The sequence below is a fragment of the Stigmatopora nigra genome, chromosome 3, assembly GCF_051989575.1.
Source record: "Stigmatopora nigra isolate UIUO_SnigA chromosome 3, RoL_Snig_1.1, whole genome shotgun sequence".
Taxonomy (NCBI): domain Eukaryota; kingdom Metazoa; phylum Chordata; class Actinopteri; order Syngnathiformes; family Syngnathidae; genus Stigmatopora; species Stigmatopora nigra.
Genome location: NC_135510.1, coordinates 1,976,883 through 2,000,992, shown reverse-complemented (window position 1 = coordinate 2,000,992; position 24,110 = coordinate 1,976,883). Strand labels below are relative to the sequence as shown.

Here is a 24,110-nt window from a genome sequence, read left to right as displayed (position 1 = left end):
CGGACTGGAGTGGCGCCGTGACGTCACGACGCAAGACATTGCAGCCGATACGGTCATATATTTCAAAATAGAGAAAAGGTAGACAGATAAAACGCTGAACATAATTTATTTTGACGTCTATGAATGAAATTCAAAAAAAATAATGGTATGTATCTTTCATAAAATGTGAAAAAAATAACGTTCAACCGTCACTGGGCGGTTGATATGCGAGAAATTGTAAACTTTAACAATTTCAATAAAAGCCAATTTTAAGGGTGGGCTTATATGCTTCGGCGGCTTATATGCAAGTAAATACAGTAAATGATCAAGTGCGTCTATCCTTTACACTCAAGGATGATGTTTTCTGAATTTTAACCCTCTTAAGTTCAATGACTCAGTTCTTAGCTGAAGGATCATGACTGGTGGCTATAAAGCTTAATGTGATCATTAAGCCAATACTATGCTGACAGTCCTTCATTAAAAATGACCACATCAGAAATGACTGAACTGACAAGTGTTAGGTAGACGGTGAACATCTGCTTGTCACGTTCTGTTACAGCCTTGCATAACTGAATTATAAATACAGCATCAAGCAACAGGAGGGATATGGAATCCTATGATTATTTGTGGTCATTTGATGTGCTACACTAATTCTGGCAGAAAAGGTCAAGACATGCTTATTTTAAATCATGAAGTACATACATTATATGTTACACAACCCTCATATTTCCTGCCTATAATGCTGAAAGATATACAAGTAACAGGAGCTAAATAATAGAACATACCGTATTTTCACGACTATACGGCGCATCACATTTTAAGCCGTAGTGTCTGTAACGAGTGTTATTTCTGTATTTGACACACACAAAGAACGCAGCGTTAAAAAAGACGCAGCCGGGCATGGCAAAACATACACTAGCATAAACAAACACGCTACATCCACACGCTAAAAACACTTTTTTAAAAAGGCAACAGAGGAAAAACTGAATTTGGTTGTACTTTATTCAGTCATTTTACAATAAACTCACGTCATCGTCATCCACAAATCCATTAAAGTCCTAATTGTCGATGTCCGAATTGAACAATTGTCCAAATGAGTCATCGAAAACGCTGGGTCATCATCATTGCCATGTGGGTCCACAGAGATGATGGCAGCTTTGGCAAAAGCTCGAACAACCGTCCAAGCAGACACGCCTTATAGTCGTGAAACTACGGTAATTATTACATTAATCTGTGCATACCTGTGTCTTGTGCATTTGAACCAGTTGAGAATGTCTGTGCAGTGGGTATAGTAGACTTGGTCGAATGGATGAGCGTAAGACTCTTGCACGGTAACTGCGTAACTAGAATCAGAAAATACAGAACAGGACGTATGAAAGAAAGTAAACCTTCCTCAAAAAAATCATGTTATTAATTATCAGATGATTAAAAGAGCTTTGTACGCACCTAAAATGGAAATAAAAAGCTTTCGCCAATTGAGTATATTGAGTTTTTATAACAAATGAACACTGGAAAAAGAACAAAAATGTATCAAAAACTAAAAGAATTTCTCATCAATTGAAATGAAATTAAATTCTCAGTCTCCTTAGGAGGTGACAAAACTAGAGGCAATGCGTATTTCCATTTTAAATTCAAATAATGTTCCATTGGGATTTAATCCATCATTTTTTTTGGTTTGATTGTTTATGAAAGCTTATTGAATTTTACATTTCTATTGAAAAATCAGCACTATAACATTTTTAGAATTATATACAATGTTGAAGGAAAACAGCTTGTCAGGCAGATGTATCAAAGTTAATCACTAAAAAACAAGATGGCATAGCTCAGTTTAACCTCAATTTTCAGTTGTTTGTAAATCTGTTGGGAACTCATTAGTCAATGTAGAATTGTTTGAAGATTTGCAAATTGTCCACATTTTCTTGTTGAACCTCTTAGTGGCAAATATTTCCTTAAATCTTTTATATATGAATTTTGTTTCATGTTTGGTTAAATATATTAAATGTTTTGGAATGTTTTGTTTTGTTTTCTGAAATAAAAATGAAAAATTCAATAAGAGCCTATCCCCGCTGACTTTTGGGCACAAAGCAGGGGACAACACCCCGAATCAGTGCCCAGCTGATCGCACGAGGAGACAAACAACCATTTACACTCATACTCATACCTAGGGGCAATTAGGAGTGTCCAATCAGCCTACAATGCATGTGTCTGGAATGTGGGAGGAATCCGGAGTACCTGGAGGAAACCAACGCAGAACATCCAAACTCCACACAAGTGGGCAGACCTGGATTTGAACCCACGACCCTAGAGGGTGATGTCCTATCACTCATTCGCCAAGCCATTTCTATATTTCTATATTTATATATATATATATATATATATATATATATATATATATATATATATATATATATATATATATATATATATATATATATATATATATATATATATATATATATATATATATATATATATATATATATATATATATATATATATATATATATATATATATATATATATATATATATATATATATATATATATATATATATATTTAAGAATTTAAATCAAACTAGTGAATATTTTCTATTTCTTTATTTTACATCAGGATAAATTCCTCATAAATCTGATAGATTTTTTGGAGCCCACAAATGTACAGTTCGAGACCCTGACCGATAGGGCATTCTCCATCTTAAATGTTTTTATTCCTAGTGGTTACCACTTGCTTGGTGTCCTTGTAAAAATATATGGTTGGTGATATAGGATCAGCCTTATCTTCCTCCACAGGGTCATAACCGCACTGTGATTTCCACACCAGCAGTGAGTAAGACTACTCAAACAATCACTTCATTGTGGATTTACAGTGCAGTAGAGTAAACCTTTTTTCCTTTTTTTTGTCTTGATTCCTAACAAACCTGACCACTGAGATTTGATATAGGGATTTTTTCGTTCACTGCATTATTTGAGGTAGAGATTCATCTTTTAAATCCTGTGCTGTATATTGGAGAGTTCTAAAACCTGACCTCTCCCAGTGGCTGCACACGTTAGGATCATCTGGGTTCAGGGGAGTCCCAAGAGAGATGAAGTTGAGCCACAGCAGCACTTGAGCATAGATGCCACGGACTCCCATTTTCTTTGTGTTTCTTTGGGAAGCAGAAGATAAAGATCAGGAAAACTGTACATTGTGCTCCTGTGATACCACACATCAAATACAACATTTGGAAAAACGCGCATGCAAGGTACAAAGTACAATAACTAAACATGATTGTATTATATCAGTAATTAATTATGATTAAGTTCATAATATAAAGATGAGGAAAAGCATCAATGATTTTTCTTATTTTCATTAATGCACCCTTAAATGGTTCAACATATATCATCCAGTTAGTACATAGTGCCAAATACTTCATGTAAACCCTCAAGACAGACTTTGCTGTGTTTTACATTTGTCATTTTCTGTAACCTACGATAACTCTCTTTTCAGCAAATAATTAGGCGAAAAGTATAGGGGCAGTCCAACACACCTGCGACATCTGGTACAATCAGTGGATTGTCAGAGTATTACTTGCTTTGCCCCTGCTTACCGCCGTGTATGCGCGACAATCTTCTGAGACCTCGTGCAGGTTAGATGTTAGTATTTTTTGTTATTTTATACTTTTTTTGTATTCGCCTCCTAAATTGTACTCGCCGAATTGGCGGTGCGGTTTCATTATACTTTTGCCTCTTAGTTTTATTCGCTGACTCGGTCGTACTTTTGTCGTCTCTTTTGGTCTTTGCTTTATTTTGCCCTGCTCCGTTTTTTAATGAAGTCTAGTTTTGTAAATCTCGATTCCTTTTGTTGAGTTGTGTATGGATCCATCTTCAACGACTTACCATACACAATGACATTAGAGTATTAATTATACTGATCACATGCTTTCCTTGGCAATTTAGAATTTAACTGGATGTGGATAAAGACCCCCGGTGCCTATTTTACCAGTCCATTTTTGGTGTTGATATGATTTTTGAAATATTCAATTTTGATGACATCAGACATTACAAAAAACATGGCTACTGACATGCACTTGAATAAGACAAGTCGAAACGTGAGAGTAGCATGTAGTATTAATCTTTAGATGAGTTTAGGTTCAATCAAATCAAATCGTAGATGTCAGATGAGGCTGAGAGTTCAAGGAAGTACAGTGAAAGGACTTGTATGGATCCACTCAGCAATAGGCGGCTGGTGGAAGGATAGAGGGATGGATGGATGGGCGGATGGGTGAATGGGTGGGTGGGCAGATGTACCAAAGAGCTGTCCAAAGACACTAGAGACAAAATTGTACACTTCCACAAGGTTGGAAATGGCTACAGAGAAATTGCAAATCAGCTTGGTGATAAAAGTTCCACTGTTGGAGCAATCATTAGGAAATAGATGAAGCTAAACATGACGGCCAATTTCAATCGGTGCGAAGCTCTATGCCATATATCACCTTGTGGGGTCTCAATGATTCTAAGATAGGTGAGGAATCAGCCCTTAGCTATGCTCTGAAAAGAGTTGGGACCACTGTTTCCAAGGTGACTGTTGGTAATAGACTACAACAACATGGTTTGAAATCATGCACGGCCCAAAGGTTCCCCTGCTTAAACCAGCACATGTTATGCTGCGTCTTAAGATTGCCAATGACCATTTGGGAGAGTAATGGGGGAAGGTTTTGTAGTCAGATGAGGCCAAAATAGAACTTTTTGGTCATAATTCCACTAACCCAGTTTGGATGAAGAAGAATGATGAGCACCATCGCAAGAACACCATCCTACTGTGAATCATGGGGTGGTAGCATCATTCTTTAGGAATCTTTTGCTGCACACGAGACAGGACGTCTGCACGGTATTAAGTAGAGGATGACTGTGTCCATGTATTGTGAGATTTTGGGGAACAGCCTCCTTCATCAACATGGATGGTGCCTGGGTATTCCAACATGACAATAACCCCAAGCACAAAGCCAGGAAAACCAGGTGTTGGCTCCGTAAGAAGCCTTTCAAAGTCTTAGCGTGCCCTAGCCAGTCTCCAAACCTGAACCCAATAGAAAATCTTTGGACAGAGCTCAAATTCTTTGTTACTCGGCGACAGCCCAGAAACCTGACTGATCTGTCAGCAGGAGTTGGTCATAATCACTTCTGCAGTACAAACATGGCGAAAAAGTAGAGTAAATGTTTGACCTATATTGCCATCCTTCACCACTTGGCGGCTTCAGGAATTCTCGTTTTCTTATATTAAGTATTCAAGTAAAAAATGTTCATAAAAATACAAAAAATAAGGCTGAAACTCGCAAGCAGGAGACAATTCCCTGTCTTCCAATTTACGCTCAGAAAAATGGCGGAAGACGGGACTGTCACTCAACTCAGCAAAAAATGAACGATGAATGCATTTCATATATTTTTTTATACCGAAGTAATACAACCTGTAATGACAATAACTGAACCAAAACTTTTAATGAATCCTAAACCAACACTCCAGTTTCATTATCAATGCTAATCCCCCCTTTTTCCGCACAATGTGCCACCAAAGAGCCACTAAGATCTTAATGCAATGTCTAACTACCAGAGCCTGGCTAAACACCGAGCTTTATTAAGGAGCTGAAAGCTTCATTGACCAATTCACTCCCCTGTGGCCCCGATCTGGTCCATAATGATGGACAACACAATTTTGCTGACAAAGCAGGCTTATTGGTTGGCCTCTCTGGGCTCTTTGCGGTACACAGAATTATCATGCAGCTTCCTGTGACTCAAATAAGTTAATGAGGATGGAAAAACAGAACCAGATAATGTTTTAAAGGTACTACAAAAATGGGTCAACATTCAAGAGTTGACAACTTATTGTGTTTTAGCAGCAGGCGGAAAAGATACAAGAGAATTGATTAATACGTAAAATGTTTCATCAAAGACATTTTACCCTACTTCAAATCTTTGGAGAGGTAAATTCAAAATTAACCAACAGTCCTGTCAAGCAGGTGTATTTCACACTCGCACTGGGAGTGATTACATCCTAAATGTATATATCAAACTATTTGCATTATATAATTAACTTTTTTCCCATATAAAACCAAAGTAAGTTGTTTGACCTAAATCAGGTGTGTCAAACTCCCTTTGGTCTGCGGGCCGAATACAGCTTAATTTGAGATCAAGCGGGCTAGACCAGTAAACTCATTGCAAAATTACATAGAACTAACAATAAGCCCACTTTTTCACTTTGTAATAATCACTATTACTAATAATGAGTGGAAAGAAGTAAATTAGAGTAAATTATCAAAATGTTTATTAACAGAATTTTCCTTTTACATTATGAACAATATATTGTGAACAAGAAAATAAGATAAGAACATAAATAAATGTCAATTCATGTTGTCTGCACGTACTAAAACACTGCGCCCCTAGCGGATAATACAAGAACTACCAATTATAAAGAAAATTCATATTTTTTTTACACAATGCAGCTTTCTTCCCCGGGCCGTACCAAACCACCAGACGGGCCGGGCTGTATGTTTAACACCCCTGACCTAAATAGAAAAAAAATAAACTGTCATCTGATAACTAACACACTTTATTTTTTACCTAGTGGTTTCACTTATATATCCTGTAATTATCTTACTGAAACTGTGAAACCTGTCATTGTTCGCATTCAGGATTGTCATATTAAATATCAGGTTTTAAACCTTTAAACGAGGTGGCCTACTTTAAAGTTTAAAGTAAGCCACCTCGTGGTGTAGAGGTTCATTCGCCTGACTTTGATGCAGGCAGGTGCCGGCTCGATTCCCGATGGTGGGGTTATGATTGGGAGTGCGGATGGACGTTTATTGCTGTGTGCCCTACGACAGACTGGCGACCAGTCTAGGGCATATTCCTATCATTGCACATGGTATTTATAAGATACCGTATGATACCAAAGATTTGTCTGCTGGATTATTTGAGTCAATATCATAAGGACGTTAATATGCTTGTTTTTGTAAATGTAAAATATCAAATTATTCAATTTAAAAAAAGAAATAAGCTTGATCTTGATGAGAATCTGAGCCTTTTTAATGACAGAAATTAACATTTTCTTATCAGGTGTATAAAATGTTGTGATGGCCAAATTGCTTCTGATGTCTCTGCTGGCCTAAACAAATATCTGAATCACAGACTGATGTTAATTATGTTTCATCCATGAATACTTAATTAATAATTCCAAATTGTCTGTCAGCTTACTTTCTTTGCTTTTCTCCTGGTTGCGCTGCTTCCAGATGTGTCTTTTCATATTTAAGAATCTAACCAATCACATTTCAGCTATTTGTTGCCAGCATCAGAAATCTGCCTTGAGGCCTTCACAATCAGTTCTGCAGATTCTGCTGCATAAAACAAGTGCCGATAAAACAGTTGCTTTAACGAATCAGATTTCGAGTTGGCAACACCAATGCCTTCTCTCAGGGGTACAGATACGTTATTGCTTTCACCAACTATGATTGGCTAGTGATAGAGTGAACTAGCCAGAGCTACCAAACTGTATCTGGATCAATCTACACAAGCAAATATATTGTTGTTGATTTAATAGTGGTTTTATTAAACCGCAATGGCTGAAGGAGGAGAAGAAATGGATTTGTTTGTAGATTAACCGTCAAAGCCATTTTTCAAGATGGACTTTTCAAGAAAAGCTGGACATCATCAAGAAAGGTCGGACAACTCCGAAGCAAGCAAGCCTGTCACAACCGGGAACAAACATTTTCAGCAATAAATCGAATAAAAACGTATGCCAGAAACTTATGCAAGAACTTATGTCTTTTTTAGCCCTCTTTTTGCATTAATTACTGACAAAAAGACCAACCAATTGCTGCTCCAAAACAACAGATGACTAGAATCACCCATGAAACTCCCTAAAATCTAGGGGGATTTCGGGTTAAAAGTCTGCCCCCACTTCTCTTTCTTTAGAAAACTTCGACAAGGGCTGTGATAAACCGTATGTATTCTGTGATCTTTTGAAATTCATATGAATGTGTTTCGGGAGCGAGTTTATGGTGTAAAAGAACAAAATAGAAATCAACCTCCCCTATGATAACCTCACTTGATGGTGTTTGAAAACAATTCATTAATTTAATAATTTAAATTTCCCATTGTTTTTTATAAAATGACCTTCTCTATTACTATTTATTGACTAATTATTGTCGATTTATTATAATGAAACAAAATGAGCATTGCCAACATAAAAAGAAATAGACTTCCATCTTATTTTACAAAATCTATCCAGTAGGAGTACAAAACAGATCATTTGAATAATTGACTTGATTTCCGTGGTCTGATATTTTATTGAGGTTAATGCATGAATAAAAATCCCCCACTCATTCCAAATTATTTCAGTGTTAACATATTCTGCAAAAAGGACTAATCACTATACAGTGCTGTGTAATGAGTCCAAACCACATAATGGTTAATTTTCTTTTTGAAAACACTATTGTCACGTTAATAGTTCATGTGGTCCAACTACATCCAGAAATAAGGGTGCTCTGTTTTCTTTACTTACAAATCTGAGCGTATGACCCATGAGGACTGCAAATCCAAATGCACAACAAGTAGTAAGTGACCTAAGACTGACAGCTTGGTGATCAAACATGGTGAATCTTTTTACTGCAGAGTTCATGAAAAACTCCATTGACATTCAAAACTTCATTAAAGTGATGAAATCTCTGGAAGAAACGACAGGACATGAGACACTGCAAGACATGCACCACCACCGCGGCTCAACACATCAAAAGTATTTTTTCTTTGTAAGGCACGGTTATTGAAATCTGAATCGCTTGCCATATTTGAATGGCATATCTGTCTTATATAGCAGTCACATATACTGTAAGAAGGCAAAGACCTTCAGTTTTACTTAAGTTCCCTTAGAGCAAACAACTGATGCAAACCTGGGACACCTCAGTCCGCACTTTTCTCCTGAGAGCCCCATTATGTCAGCTGCGTAATTCATGAGTGAAGTCTGTCAGGCAGTCAAGGTGTTTTTTTAAGCTCTTGTGCAACTAACATAAATTATACACTGTAATTTGTCAGGCAGGCTGGACCCTCCACCCACCTTTTTATTGATTAAAGGCCTAAGAATGGTGCTGATTAAGCACAGGGCATTTTGAGATCAATTGAGCCTGTGTCTGAGTCTGTGTAGACTTGTATGTATCCATGAACATTTTGTGCCAGGAAATAACACTTACTGTATTTTCTTGCATATTAACCCTCTCCGCATATAAGCTGCACTTTTAAAATTGCTTTAAAATCATATAATTTTACAATTTCTTTCATATAAGACGACCCCTGATTCACAATTTTACCTCCATATTCATGGTTTTAATAGGGAGTACAAATGCGTTACTTTGAAAGGAAAATCGCACGTTGTATTTCTTAGATACTGCATGAATCGAAAGGACCGTCTTGTGGATTACACATTTTGAAAGGAAGTTTCCTGCACGTAGACAAATTCAAAAAGGAAGTGATGTTAGCTGGAGAACCAGGAAGTATGTCCATAGCGCTCTATTTTTCACCAAAATCTGGAGTGCAATAATAGTATGAGATACATATTACACAGGTATCAAGGCTGATATTCTAATGTTTGACGGCAAGACCTTCGATCAGCCTTAACAACTATGGGGATGTGCTGACATTATAAACACTACGAACGCATGTATCAAGGCTACTTGCGCCTGGCCAGTCATAGCACGTTTAACTACGGAAAAATGGCGGCGCGCTGAGTGAGCAATGGCAGGCACAACAAGTAGGTGAGTTTTTTCACGCAAGATCAGTTTGTTATAAATTTTAAAGTACAATGGCTATATATGGGATCATCAAGATTTAAAATGTGGGGTTTAAATCTATTTTTCCCATTAAATTTTTTTTTTAAAAAATCCCATGCTAAGCGCCAATATAATTTTCACCTAATTATTGAAATATGTTCTGATTAATTCCTTACAGTGGTGTACCGAGGAATTTTGCGCCCCAGAACAAGTTCTAGAAGGTGCGCCCCCTCAATGTCCTCTCAATTGTAAAGGCAGCCGAATGTGATAAAATTCCTGGAAACTTAGCCAGTTAGACACCAATTTTCTTTTGTAAGTATTAAAAACTGGATTTAGAAATATATTGCAATAATTTTCAACTATTGATTTCTAAGGCGAAAATTTAAATATATTTATTTTCTGCGGCCTAAATTAAAATTTATGTATTTTGAGAGGATATATTTCTGACACAAAAATTTATATTTTCCAGATCTTGTTTAAAAGTCCAGCTGCTGCACCTGTTTGAGGTCATTAGCTGAATAAAGAGAGACCTGTCCACAACATACAATCAATAAGATTCAAATTTCTAAAATAGCCAAGAGCTGTCCAAACCATACCACACCGAGCTGCTTAGAGAGAAAAAATGGCAGTTAATATTTTTTGTTCATCTATATTCCTTTATCTTATCCTTACCTAAGTCTGAGGGTGCTGGAGCCTATACCAGTCCCAGCTACAATGAGCAGTAGGTTAGATTACACTTTGAAAGGTATCCCAGCCAATCGCAGGGATACAATGAGACCAACAATTATTCTCACACCGTCTTACATCCAGGATAAGTTAACAGGGTTCAATCAGCCTACAATGCAAGTTTTTAAGATGTGGGAGAAAACCAAGAGCACAAATAGAATATGCAAATTACACAAAGGAAAGTCCTTAATCTCACCGCTAGTGTATGCGACAGGCATGTGTAAATATTTTACCTAAAATTAGGCAATTAGCAGTTGTTTTTAAATTATTGGACCCTATCTTCAAGTAAAATAGAAACAATAAGCAAGAGAAAAATATTTAATTATTAACCTAGCTATGATATTCCAGTGTGGCTCCGTACACCTATTTTGTTTCGTATATTTACTGATTGCTCCAATGTTACTGTGTCCTTTAGTCATACCGTTGTGGTCAAAAGTTTACATACACTTGTGAAGAACATAATGTCAGGGCTCTCTTGAGTTTCCAGTTATTTCTACAACAACTCAGATTTTTCTATGAAAGAGTGATTGGAACCGATACTTCTTTGTCAGAAAAAACATTCATGAAGTTTGGTTATTTTATGACTTTATTATGGGTGAACAGAAGTGATCAAATCTGCTGGGTCAAAAATATACATACAGCAGTGCTAATATTTGGTGACATGTCCCTTGGCCATTTTCACTTCAATTAGGCACGTTTGGTAGCATGTCCCTTGACCATTTTCACTTTAATTAGGCGCTTTTGGTAGCCATCCACAAGCTTCTGGCAAGCTTCTGGTTGAATCTTTGACTGCTCCTCTTGACAGAATTGGAGCAGTTCAGTTCAATTTGATGGCTTTCTGACATGAACTTGTTTCTTTAGCATTGTCCACAAGTTCTCATTGGGCTTTAAGTCAGGACTTTGGGAAGACCATTCGAAAACCTTATATCTAACCTGATTTTGCCATTCCATTACCACTTTTGAACACACAACTGCGCCCAAGATCCAATTTTCGGGTTGATGACTTTAGGTTATCTTGAAGAATTTGAAGGTAATCCACCTTCTTCATTATCGCATTTACTCTCTGTAAAGCACCAGTTTCATTGGCAGCAAAACATCCCCAAAGCATAATACTACCACCACCACAGAAGGCATGGTGTACTTGGGGTTAAAGACCTCACCTTTTCTCCTCCAAACATATTGCTGGGCATTGCGCCAAACAGCTCGATTTTTGTTTCGTCTGACCACAGAACTTTCCAGAAGGTTTTATCTTAGTCTATGTAATAAGCAGCAAACGTCAGTCGAGCTTTAAGGTGCCGCTTTTGGAGCCAGGGCTTCCTTCTTGTACGGCAGCCCCTCAGTCCATGGAGATTCAAAACACGCTTGACTGTGGACACTGACACCTGTGTTCCAGCAGCTTCTAATTCTTGGAAAATCTGCTTCTTGGTGATTCTCGGTTGAATCTTTGCCCTCCTGACCAATTTTTTTTAAGTAGCAGGTGATAGCTTGGATTTTCTTCCTGATTGTGCCATGCACTTTATACTCACAAACAATTGTTTGCAATGTTGCTTTTGGGACCTGCAGCTGCTTTGAAATGGTTCCATGTGACTTTCCGGACTTGTTCAAATCAAGCATTCCCTTTTTCAGATCCATGCTGAGCTCCTTTGACTTTCCCATTGTAGCGTTAGTGGGCGTTTGCATCCAATGAGCCCTATTTAAGTGGCCTCAGAGAAGTCACCAGCTGTACTCACTCATAATTACTCACACAAAGCTTAGAGGCCATGCTATGAAGCTCATTTCACTGACACAACTTTCTAAGTCACCAAAATTGCTCATTCGCGTTACTGTATGTATATTTTTGACCCAGCAGATTTGATCACTTTTTTTTCTGTTAACCCATAAATAAAGTCATAAAAGAACCAAACTTCATGAATGTTTTTTGTGACAAAGAATTATCTGTTCCAATTACTTTATCAGAGAAAAATCAGTTGTAGAAATAACTGGAAACTCAAGAGAGCCATGGCATTATGTTCTTGACAAGTGTATGTAAACTTTTGACCACGACTGTATGTACTCTGCATGGGCATGTAGCTATATTTAGGTGTTTGTTAACTCAGTTAGGACCCTGACAGATTATTTTTGTATTGGCAGTGATGAATGCCTGGTCAGTTATTGGGCCTGTCGAGCAAAAACAGGAATGGAATCAGTTTATAAAATGAGCATGACGTGCTCCCCTCGATTTACTATAGACCACAATAATCTTTCCAGTCCCAAAAGACGGCGGTGGCCAAGTCCGGTTTTCGAGAGCCCCTATCCAGTCTGTTTTTCATATCTCCCTCCTCTACCACACCTGAATCAAATGATCAACTCAACAGCAATCTGCCAAGAAGCTCGATACTGATCCCGATTATTTGAATGAAGTTTGTTGGTGGAGGGAGACTTGGAAAACGGACCTGATAGGGGCCCTCGAGGACCGGACTTGGCCACCCTGCCATAGGATAAGGAAATCAGTCAAACCCAGTTCATGAAACAGACAGCTCCATCTTAAGACCTAGTCCAGAGGAGAAAAGTCCTGAGGTATCCATTCCAGTTAGTATAATACTGCTTGGTTGTTATGTGTGTTTGTACCTCAGAAATAACATGCAATGTTATATTTTAAGGCAACAACAGGAGAGATTTTCTCGAAGAAATAATAGATAAAAACACAGCTGCTTTTTTTATGCAACCACATCTGATATAATGCCATTTCACTTATCTCCCAAGCCATACACTGTAAAAGGCTAATTTCGATACTTATTATGAGAGAAATTGCATTGCATATGTGCACAATAATATGATACCATGTCACATGATGTCAGACACCCAACAAGTCCTAATTTCACAGTTTTTCCACACCAAAAGAAACACATAAAGAGGAGGGAGTTATGAAACATGTTGTTTGCAGGGTTTTGCCAACAGGGAAGACCTTACAGGTAACAGAGAATGTATTCATTCCATCCATATCTCCATATTGGGAAGCACACTGTCATTTTGTTTGAACTGTTCTCTCTTGTTTACAAACAAGTACAGTGGTCACTTTAGTAATGATTGACTGTTATGGGGTCTGCAACACACAACAGTTTTTGAGAGGTGGGAAAAAAGCTACTGTACTCTTGGCTTAATATATCACCCGGCAAGCAAATAAACTTGAACAGAGGGGGTAGGCAGAAGCAGTAATCGAGACTGAAACCTCGCTGATTTTTCACACTGAGATTAAATGGTCTTGGTTAGGATGAATTTGTTGCTCCTTTCAACTGACATCAATCAATCAGCAGAGGGATAAAAATAGAGCTATTTATTGCCTGTGTTTTAAAGAGGACGCACGGGGGCCAGAAACTGTCAATTCTTTGGGTAGGTTGACACACCTGACTAAGCTTTCAACAAACCAATAATAAACAACAAAGATCTACCACACCCCTACTGTCTATTGTGGCAAATATCAAAGAATGTGAACCACACAAATTGATGAAAACACATTTGAATATGTATCACTTGTAATTGAAATTTGTTAAATATGTGATCAGCAAATCCAGATCGGTCCTCCTGTGTGGAGTTTGCATGTTCTCACTGTGCCTGCGTGGTTTTTCTCTGGGTTCTCCAGTTTCCTTCCACATTCCAAAAACACTCATGTTAGGCTGGCTGGACATTCTAAATCGCCCCAAAGTATGACAGTGAATATTTGTCTGTCTGCTTCTGCCCAACGATCGGCGGGCCACCGATTCAGGGTGTCCACTACTTCTGACCCGAAGTCAGGTAGGATAGACTCCAGCACACCCAGCTGCCCTGGTGAGGATAAGTAGTTCACAAAATTAATGAATATGTTATAAGCATTAAATTATGAATGGGCACTTGGTCATGTAATGTAAATCAATAAATCCAGTCTCTATTGTCCATACTGTTGAAATGTGTATGTGAGTATGAATATTTGTGTGCCCTAATTCCTGATGTGTAAGCACTGCGACTGAATGGTGAAGCGTCCATCCTGTTTTATCTGATGCAAATGAATTGACTTTACATAATACACACAGCTATTGGAATGGCAAGCTGAGTCTCAAGGTTATCTGTTACCAGGTGAGAGTTATGTGCAGAGACAACTGGTGGGAAATTAAGATGTCATAATTCAATGTACAAAGCCCTGCTGAGATAACTCAAACAAAATGCAACCTCATGATTCTTCTTGCCAAGAAACCTTTGATTTGGTGGACCACAAACACTACTTTCCCAGCACCGGTCTACGTACCTCAAAAACCCAAAACCCACTGAAACATTGATAGCAAGTTAAATACTGTGCATTTGTGTCCGATAAGTAATAACACACTAATGATAGAAAGTCCAAAATATGTGTTTTGCTGCCAATTGTCCTGAGGCGAGTTAACATGGGGGAAGTCCATCACCCTACTTCCTGTCCACTCTTGAGTGCCCCAGAGGGAAAGAAGCACTCTGGAGTCTTTCATGTTGCCATTCTATTTTTCCTTTTTTACTCCAATTTGTCTTTGTATTAGAATGAATAAGAGAGCCAGAGGGCTGCTGCCCTTAATGGTCTCTCGCTTTTACTGTTACTTCATGTGGTATTTGAATTTCATGATTTGCTATTTAGCCATTGCCTCATTACGAATAAAAGGACTGGAACTCAGACTTGACAGCGGCTTTATAACTTCTTCCCCTGAGTGACCAGATAATTGAACTCTATGGAACCAAAAGGAATTTTTGTTTTGGTTTCTGATATAGAGATACATATACCTTAAACTAAACATTCACACATAGTGATAAGGCAAACAAGATGGAATTATTTTTTGTGTAACTTGATACAAATGCTGCTGGCTCAAGTCAATGAAACATCTATATACTGTACTACAACATGTCCTTGAGAACCAACAGTCAGTGTTCACCCATTTATCAACCCTCATTACACATATTGATTTGACAATATGGAGGCTTCCTTGATGAAAGGGTTCAGCAGACTGGAAATATATCGGATGCGTTGTCAAGGGTCAAAATATCGATGTAGGTATTATCAAGACCTACATTATGAACAACAAAACATGATAATATTTTGGTCTCGTAAATGTTTTTATTGCAACCCTTATTGGGGTGTCAAGTCTAAACGTTGTAGTCTTCCAATAATAATGACCATCCACTGATTTTAACAAATATCCCTGTATAAACTTATCATAGCACTATTATTAGGCCACTCTTTGTTTTTTAGTAATAGTAATATGGAAGCTTAAACGTAAACTGAAATGATCAAATTTTGGTAAGGTTGATGTTTTATTTCAAACATGATTTATATTAACTCTATATTAAATTACTAAGACTTTATGGAGGATTTATCCTCACTAGGGTTGCTTGCGGAGGGTGCTGGACCCTATTATATTATAAATAACAATATAATAATTATATTAGGGGTGGCCCGGTGGGGCGAGTGGTTAGCACGTCGGCCTCACAGCTCTGGGGTCCCGAGTATGAAAAAGAAAAAAATACAAATATAACATTGAAACAACATATTTTAGTTTTTTTGTTATAACATGAATTTCACTCTCTCTACCCGTATTCTATATGGTGTACTGTATACAGGGGGGTAAAAAAAATGGGAATTAAATTCAAATTAAGCATTTTTGAAGGGGAATCCCTACTTCGCGGAAATGCACTTATCGCAGGTGGTCCCGGTCCCCATTAACCGCGATAAGCGAGGGAACACTGTACCGCATTTTCCTGACTATAAGTTGCACCACCCAGAAAATATATCATTAAGAAGGAAAAAAAAAACATACATGAGTCGCACTGGAGTATAAATTGCATTTTTGGGGGAAAAACTGAAAAAACTATAAATAATCTGAAAAATACGGTAAGTATTTGGGGTTGTTGGAAGCAATTTGTATGATTTTGTTGAGACATCTGTTTCATACGTTGTGTGTTCAATCGTGGACCCCAGGTTTTATTTTTTGTGTTTGCTAATTTTTCCTCATTCCTTTTGTTGTGCCCCATGATTGACTGGCAACCAGTTCAGAAACCACCGCATCTTTTTGCAAAGTCAGCTGGGATAGGTCTCAATTTACCCGCAACCCTATTTATGATAGGAAAAAGAACAGAAAAAGAAAATTTCTTGAGTTCATTGACCTAATCATGACTGCGTGCAAACGGAAATGGATCTGCTTGAAACAATGCGACAGTCAGAGCAAAAAGGCAAACTCATGCTTTATGAATTATGCACTAAAATAATGCATAAATGTCTTAGTATATATTAAACAATAAAAAAGCACTGACTCTCATGACAGAGAGCGGTGAGTGGCCTTGAACAACTTTGATGACTTTGCTCTTTTCTCAAACTTGAAATCACACCCACGGCGAATTAAAAAGATGAACAAACCTTGAGTGTTTCTAAAAATGACTCCTAATAGTAGTAAATTGCCATTTTAGTCGAATCACACCATTCAGTGTGTGTTATTATCCTAGCAAGTGTCCGTGTGGACTGATTCTTTACATTAGCTCTGGCTCCGCCAAAAGAACCAGCGGCATTAACTAGCAACCCTGCGTCAGCATCTTAAAACAGAATAACATTTAATTAAAGTAAAAGCTAAGGGAGTCGTCAAAAATTGCATTACTGTTATTGCAAGGGCACGTTATTGACAAATGTTTCTGTGACATACTGCAGGACACACTCACAAGAGCTTCTCAATAAATTGAATAACTTGACCAGAAATGAAAGCAGAAATTGAATGGAACTTTTCAAGCACTCGCCAGGCTTTGTCACTTCCTGTGTTATTTTCTACGTTCATGTTATTTGCTCCAGGGTCACTCAGAGAAATACTGAGAATGCTCTATTTATTTGACACAAGGTCCGCTACCAGGGTGTCTCGATGGATGAGTGGTTTGCGCGTCAGCCTCACAAATGGGGGACTTGGGTTCAAATACAAGTCGCTCCACCTGTGTGGAGTTTGCATGTTCTCCCTGGGCTCGTGTGGGTTTTCTCTGGGTACTCTGGTTTCCTCCTACATTTCAAAGACATGCATGGTAAACTGATTGGACACTCTAAATTGCCCCTAGGTAAGAGTAAGCGTGGACTGTTGTTTTTCTCCTTGTGCCCTGTGATAGGCTCCAGCGCCCTCCACGATGCTAATAAGAATAAAGTAGTTCAGAAAATGAGATGAGATGAGGTCAATTCCCTTGGGATCTAGGTACTAAAGTGATTTAACCACAAAAACAGCCATTGACCAGAAAGACATAGCCTGATAACAGTATTGCTCATGACCGCCATCTAGCGGCACTCGTGATTTCAGGAGATGCGTTCAACGCCGGGCGCTTCTTTGCCTCAGGGGATCAATGACAGCCTGTCTGACATGAAACCGCAAGGCAATCAATGCAAGAACAACAACAATGACCGTCCTGACATGTCTCATTAGTATCATTACCGTTGAGCGCATTTTGTTGGAAAATTGGAACATTTTGTTTTCGCGGTCGTCAATATCAATCGCAAGTCACTTAACTTTGGAGTTATAATTTGAGCCTTTCTTCTACGAATTATAAGGTTCCACTGACAAATTCCAAATACAGTATAGTAAAAAAAACTAATTAAAATATGTAAAAGTATCGTGTAAAAATGTATTACAAAAATGTTTGGTTACTACAGATCAATTCGCTACTGGAAAACACTCAAGGACAATCCAAATTAAACTGCTTGCAAAAGAAGATAAGTAAAATATGTAAAGTTTCCTGGAGGACAAATTCAGAGGATAGAGTTTGTACTATTTCATATAAATCCAGACCTACCCGCTAATATAAGGCGTGGGATGTAAAAATCCGACAGGAATATATTTTTTGAGCTCTTACCTTTACGATGCGTCCTCGATGAAGTACTTAATTCTTGTGACTTCAAGGGAAAGATTGAAAAATACTTCGCGCTTTTAATTCTGTCAATATTTTTCTCCGAGAGAACGCAAAGTCATCGGAAGAAAACGGTTGTGTAGTTATAAGAACTTGTGCTCAGTCAGTACTGCTGATGCTCTTGCTGCAGCCTGACTCGCGATGTTGCCAAAGAGCAAGAAGGGCGGCAAGATGAGTCACCCCTTGTCTTCTGCTTTTTAATTTGGCGTTTAATAAACCTATGCTGCATGGAATCCTAGCAGTGCCAAAATCTTTTTCATTTAAATTATTTTATAAGTATTTTTTTTATTACAAGTTAATTATTTTTCTTCATGTTTATTGATTTTTACATTTTGGCACAGCTGGGATTTGATGACAATTTGCTAAAATTTATAGATGCATTTGATTGTGAATATACATTTGATGTCGTACTCATTCATTAATTTCTTTTCCAAACTGTTTGTCTTCACAAGGGTCTCAGGGGCTGCTGGAACCTATCCCAGCTAACTATGGGCACCAAGCAGGGGACAGACCAGAATTGGTGGCCAGCCAATCACAGAGCATAAGGAGTTGGCCAACCATTCACGCTCATCACACTAAAGAGCAATTTAGAGTCTTTAATCTGTATGTTTTGAGGATGTTTGAGGAAACCGGAGTACCTTGAGAAAACCCAGCAAGCACATGGATAACATGCAAAACTCCTCACGGTAAAGACCCACTTGGGATCAAACCCTCGACCTGTGATCCTAATTCATTTCAATTGAAAAACCTAGTAAATCGAGGAGCGGCCCGGTGATGCGAGTGGTTAGCGCGTCGGTCTCACAGCTCTGGAGTCCTGGGCTCAAATCCAGGTCACGTCCACCTGTGTAGAGTATGCATATTCTGCCTGTGTGGATTTCCTCCAGGTACTCCAGTTTCCACCCACATTCCAAGAACATGCATGGTGGCTGATTGGACACTCTACATTTCCCCTAGGTATGTGTGTGAGCTTGCATGGTTGTCCGTCCCTGTGAAGTAATCTTAAATAAACCAAAAATGTTTCCATATGTGTCATAGCCTTCAATCTGCGTCATAGTCATAATCGGTGTCACAGCCATCATCGGTGTCGCAGTTCTGCTGCATCTTTGTCATAGAGAATTTGTATGTCCTTTGTCATAGAGAACGTGTATGTCATGCAATCTTGCCCTAATTAAACAGTTGATGCAGAAGGAGAGTCGTCGGAGATTGGAGAACGGAGACAGTCGAAGATTGTCTGGAGTCTTATGCAGAATAACTGTCTGTTCTCCCTCCGTGCTCTCCTTCGGCAGAAGTGTCAAAATCTCACTCATCTGCCTTGGCATGCTTACTTGTGTTCGACCTTCTGAATGTTCATCGTGGACCGGACAGTCCCCTTGTGCCCTGCGATCAGCTGGCCACTGATTCAGGATGTCCCCCGCATCTGGCCCAAATGCATACCTGTCAACCTCGAACCATTTGTGATCTTACCAAATTTTGTTTTCGCCCTTACATATATGTATAAATACATGGAAAATCTTACCACTTTACTTTTTTGTAAAAAATCACGAACAACAAGTAGAAAATGTATGTTTATGTGTTTATTGCTTTCAAAGTTCCACTACAACAGCTTCCTACAAAAATTGTTCCAATACCAGGTGCATTCAATAATATTTTTATTCTTGACTTTTATTCTATAACTTTTATTCTTTTATTCTTGACTTGTAAACAGACCAGAAACAGCTGATCAAATGAAAGTAAACATAAACAAGGGAACAGGAAACGGAAATCACATGGTGAAAGTGTTACAAAACGAAATGTTTATCATGATCTTTTTTTTTTAGCCAATCAGAGGCGCCGGTACATATATCACTTGGCAGACATGCGTTTCCGGGAAGAAACAATGGCGGATGGTGAAAAATGGCTAGAAAGTGCCTTAATTTATTTTTTTTTCTCAAAATCACCGTTTAGCGTACCATTTTCATGTGTACAGCGTACCAATATAAAAATGGGCTTTCAGTTGTACCAATTACGGCGAGAACATACCAGTTGACAGGTATGCAAATGTCAGATGGGATAGGCTCTAGTGCCCCCACAACCCTAATGAGGATAAATCTGTTCAGAAAATGAGATGAGAAATAATAAATCGAGGTTTTCATGGGCCCTTTCTCCCACTTAGATCCTGGGTATTGAGTTCCACTTTGCCACTCAATGATGCACCCATGATTGTTTTCTTGCTTATCTGATGATGACTTTTGCCAAATCCGCATATTGCTCCAAACTTATAATGCTCACACTTTTTTGCTCCAAGATCAGGGCAAATTAGACACATCTCATGACCAACAAAGGACACCGAAACGAAGCTGTTCAACTTTAAAAGAAAGCCTTCACAAGTAGCTGTGACAGGTTTTTTTTTATGCCTGCATTACACTTTTAGATCCTAATGAGACCTAAACGATTATTAAATATTATTTCTGTAATATATTATTAGATATGCGTATGGCAATTAAGTGTGAGATTGCGGGGGGCACATTGCGATGTTGAGTTTCAAATTAGACATTATTCAAGTCTGAAGATATTATGAGCGGTAAGCCGTTGAAAGATTCAACCACAACTCAGACTAAGCGAATCAAAATGCACAATAGTATTTATTTTACAAAGGGAGCACACCAAAAAAGTATCACAAGGTATAACAAAAAATAGCACGACTGAGTCGGCCGATAAACTTATGACGCAAAGTACCTGCGATATAGCAAAGGTAGGGAACCTTTGGAGCGTATTGCTCTCCGTTAACCCTTTTTTTCATTCATTTTGAAATGATTAAAAAGGCACACATTTCATGTATTTTTACTTTTCAATTCTGAGTTTGGCTCTTAAGGAATAACATTTGAAAATACGAATTTTTGATGTATATATACATATATGTATATATATTACAACAACACTATTTGGTGCCTTCGGGCTCCCTAGTGGGTGCTAAATTTTAGCTTACAGGTTAACGGAGGCGGCCCGGCCGCTTGAGTGGTCAGCATTTCGGCCTCGCAGCTCCGGGGCCCTGGGTTCAATCCCAGGTCGCTCCACCTGTGTGGAGTTTGCATGTTCTCCCTGGGGCTTTGTGGGTTTTCTCCAGAAACTCTGGTGTCCTCCCACATTTCACAGACATGCATGTTAGGCTGATTGAACACTCTAAATTGTTCTTAGGTATGCGTGTGAGTATGCTTGGCTGTCCGTCATCTTGTGCCCTGCGATCGGCTGGCAACCGATATAGCGTGTCCCCTGCCTCTGGCCCGAAGTCAGGTAGGAAAAGCTCCAGCACCTCCGTGCGACCCTAATGAGGATAAAGTAGTTCAGAAAATGAAATGAGATGAGACATTCCTTCATCTTCACCCTGACTTGTTGGCCAGTTAATGACAGGGCACAATTAACAACCCCACACAATATATGTAAATTAGAAATGCATTGAAATAAAACAATTTAACACTTCTTTGCGATATTTTTCTCACATTTGTTATGACATAAAATGATTTGTAGTTTCCCAGGCTCAAGGTCTCATCTCAGAATTGGCTTGCGTGATTTTTTTGCAATACAAAGAAACATTCATTCATCCCTTCATTCATTTTCTGAGCCGCCCCAAAGAAAATAACCATATAAAAATATATGAATTTAGGTAAGATTCTGTATTTCCTTTACTTATTGTATTTGTACTAACTGTATTAACTGACTATTGTTTGGTAGCTTTTTGTCCACCACCACATGAATGCATTTTGACGTAAGGCTGTGACGTCATTACGTTGCACTTCCTCTAAGTTAAGCTAATGTTTTTCCGACACTGTTTTCCTCACGCTCCAGTGGAACCGCTACCAGAGTATATTAGACATATGCACCCGGCTCTATCTTAATTTCAAAAGATGATTAAGACAGAAAAAATTCTGCATTTGAAGAGCAGTCGGGGACGGAAGGTCCGTGTTGTCCGCGAACATTACGTGAGGGAGCGAGTTCCATGCTACAGTTCTCTGTGTCAAGCTGGTTGTGACAACGGTGGTAAGCGGGAACTAAATAGTAAACGGGCTTGTATTTAAGGAAAGCACTCGCGCTACAGTGCTTTATGTACAAAGTCTCATCTTATTTTCCGAACCGCTTTATCCTCACTAAGGTCGCGCGAGATGCTGGAGCCTATTCCAGCTGACTTCGGGCTAGAGGCGGGGGACACCCTAAATTGCTGGCTAGCCAATTTCAGGGCACAAGGAGACAAACAACCACTCACGCTCACACTCATACCTAAGGGCAATTTAGAGTGTCCAATCAGCCTACCATGAATGTCTTTGAAATGTGGGAGGAAACCAAAGTACCCGGAGAAAACCCACACAGGCCCGGAGAGAACACGCAAACTCCACACAGGTGGATCGAACTAGTTTTGAACCCGGGTCCCCCACTATATGGCCCACCCGCTAACCACTCAGCTGCCTGGCTGCCCTATGTATCATAATACAACGTTATAAAAACAAACAGTACAATATGATGTTGCTAACGCTATCATTTTAGCTCGTATTTTGGATTTAAAAGTTTTGTGTTAGAATGTAAATGATTTTCCGTGTCTCCTGTGGTATACAGACAATCTATAGAAAATGAATGGCCGTAATGTTTTATCCCAACATGTATTACTAAATCATCCAGTGGCAGGTAAATCTTAATCTTCTGAATCTCTTCCCTCCTTTCTCAGATAGCAAGGTGTTGCCTGGAGATTTAACCCACTATGTGTTTCCTGATATCGGAGTGGTGGTTGACTACCAGGAGATCTTGGAGTTCAGAGAGCTGCAGGGTATTGTCTTCACTCAAACAGCCTGCCAAGCAGTCCATCGCTGCAAAGGACGTAGGTGAGTGCACTGACTCTTTTTAATCTTTGAGCAGCTATGCGGATGATTAAAAAGTTGGGCCAGTTGGATCAAACTTATCCTACCAGAAAGAATCTTGTTTAAAAAAAAATAAAAACTGCTTTATTTATGTCAAGTAAAATTGCAACAGCATATATTTCTAAAGAAGTTGACAAAGTTACACTGAGCAGACACTTTTAAATGTGGGAATTGTTTGTTTTAGCCAATCTCAAATTTCAAATAGACATCCATTTCTTGTGATGTCAATTATACTCATGATGTTGTTTACAATCAACTCGCTATTTAAATAGTCATAGATACAGATTTTGCTCAGAAATATCTTTTTTTTTTAAAAGCAGAGTATTTTGTATTTTTGTACCCTACAGCTATTTCTGTAGGTTGGTCAATGATTCCGTAGTTCAAAGCCTTCTATTTGAGCATCAGCACTCCTGGATGTTTCAGCAAGACAATTCCAAACCACATTGTGTTTTACAAAAAACATGGCTTTGTAGTAAAAAAAAAAGTGCCTGTACTAAACCGGCCGGCCTTTCTCTCAATTAAAATCTGGTGCATTATCAACTGTAAAATACGATAACATGGGTCTCGGACTTTTGAACAGCTAAAGCTGTACGACATAAAAGAAAGTAAAAAAAATCCACCTACAATGCTTTACCACTGATTGCCTTCGGTTAATCCTGGCCGATAAATTGAACATAACTTTTGCCAACATGAATAATAAAAATGTTCGATAAAACTCAATAGATTTAAGATCTATTAATTATAACACCCGAACACAATAAAGAACGGGGGCACTATGTGACGTGAACGCCAGTTTCCGACCAACATTCAGGAGATGATGGTGAGGAACAGCTAT

General features: G+C 38.5%; 2 protein-coding genes across 6 annotated transcripts in view; one reads left to right on the top strand and one right to left on the bottom strand.

Moving 5' to 3' along the window:
* Window positions 1-18,521, bottom strand: part of LOC144194291 (uncharacterized) — a 91,616-nt gene extending 73,095 nt beyond the window's left edge. For all 5 annotated transcript variants that reach the window (XM_077713242.1, XM_077713240.1, XM_077713241.1 and 2 more), the window contains exons 1-3: window positions 18,339-18,521; window positions 3,006-3,125; window positions 1,221-1,322 (exon numbers count right to left, since the gene is read on the bottom strand). In XM_077713242.1, coding sequence (XP_077569368.1) covers window positions 1,221-1,322; window positions 3,006-3,112 — 209 coding nt within the window. In that variant the 5' untranslated portion in view covers window positions 3,113-3,125; window positions 18,339-18,521. The remainder of the gene's footprint in view (window positions 1-1,220; window positions 1,323-3,005; window positions 3,126-18,338) is intronic.
* A 3,632-nt stretch (window positions 18,522-22,153) lies between these two features.
* LOC144194073 (DIS3-like exonuclease 1) overlaps window positions 22,154-24,110 on the top strand; it is a 28,805-nt gene continuing 26,848 nt past the window's right edge. The window contains exons 1-2 of the mRNA XM_077712856.1: window positions 22,154-22,406; window positions 23,086-23,239. Of these exons, the coding sequence (XP_077568982.1) occupies window positions 22,274-22,406; window positions 23,086-23,239 (287 nt within the window). The 5' untranslated portion in view covers window positions 22,154-22,273. The remainder of the gene's footprint in view (window positions 22,407-23,085; window positions 23,240-24,110) is intronic.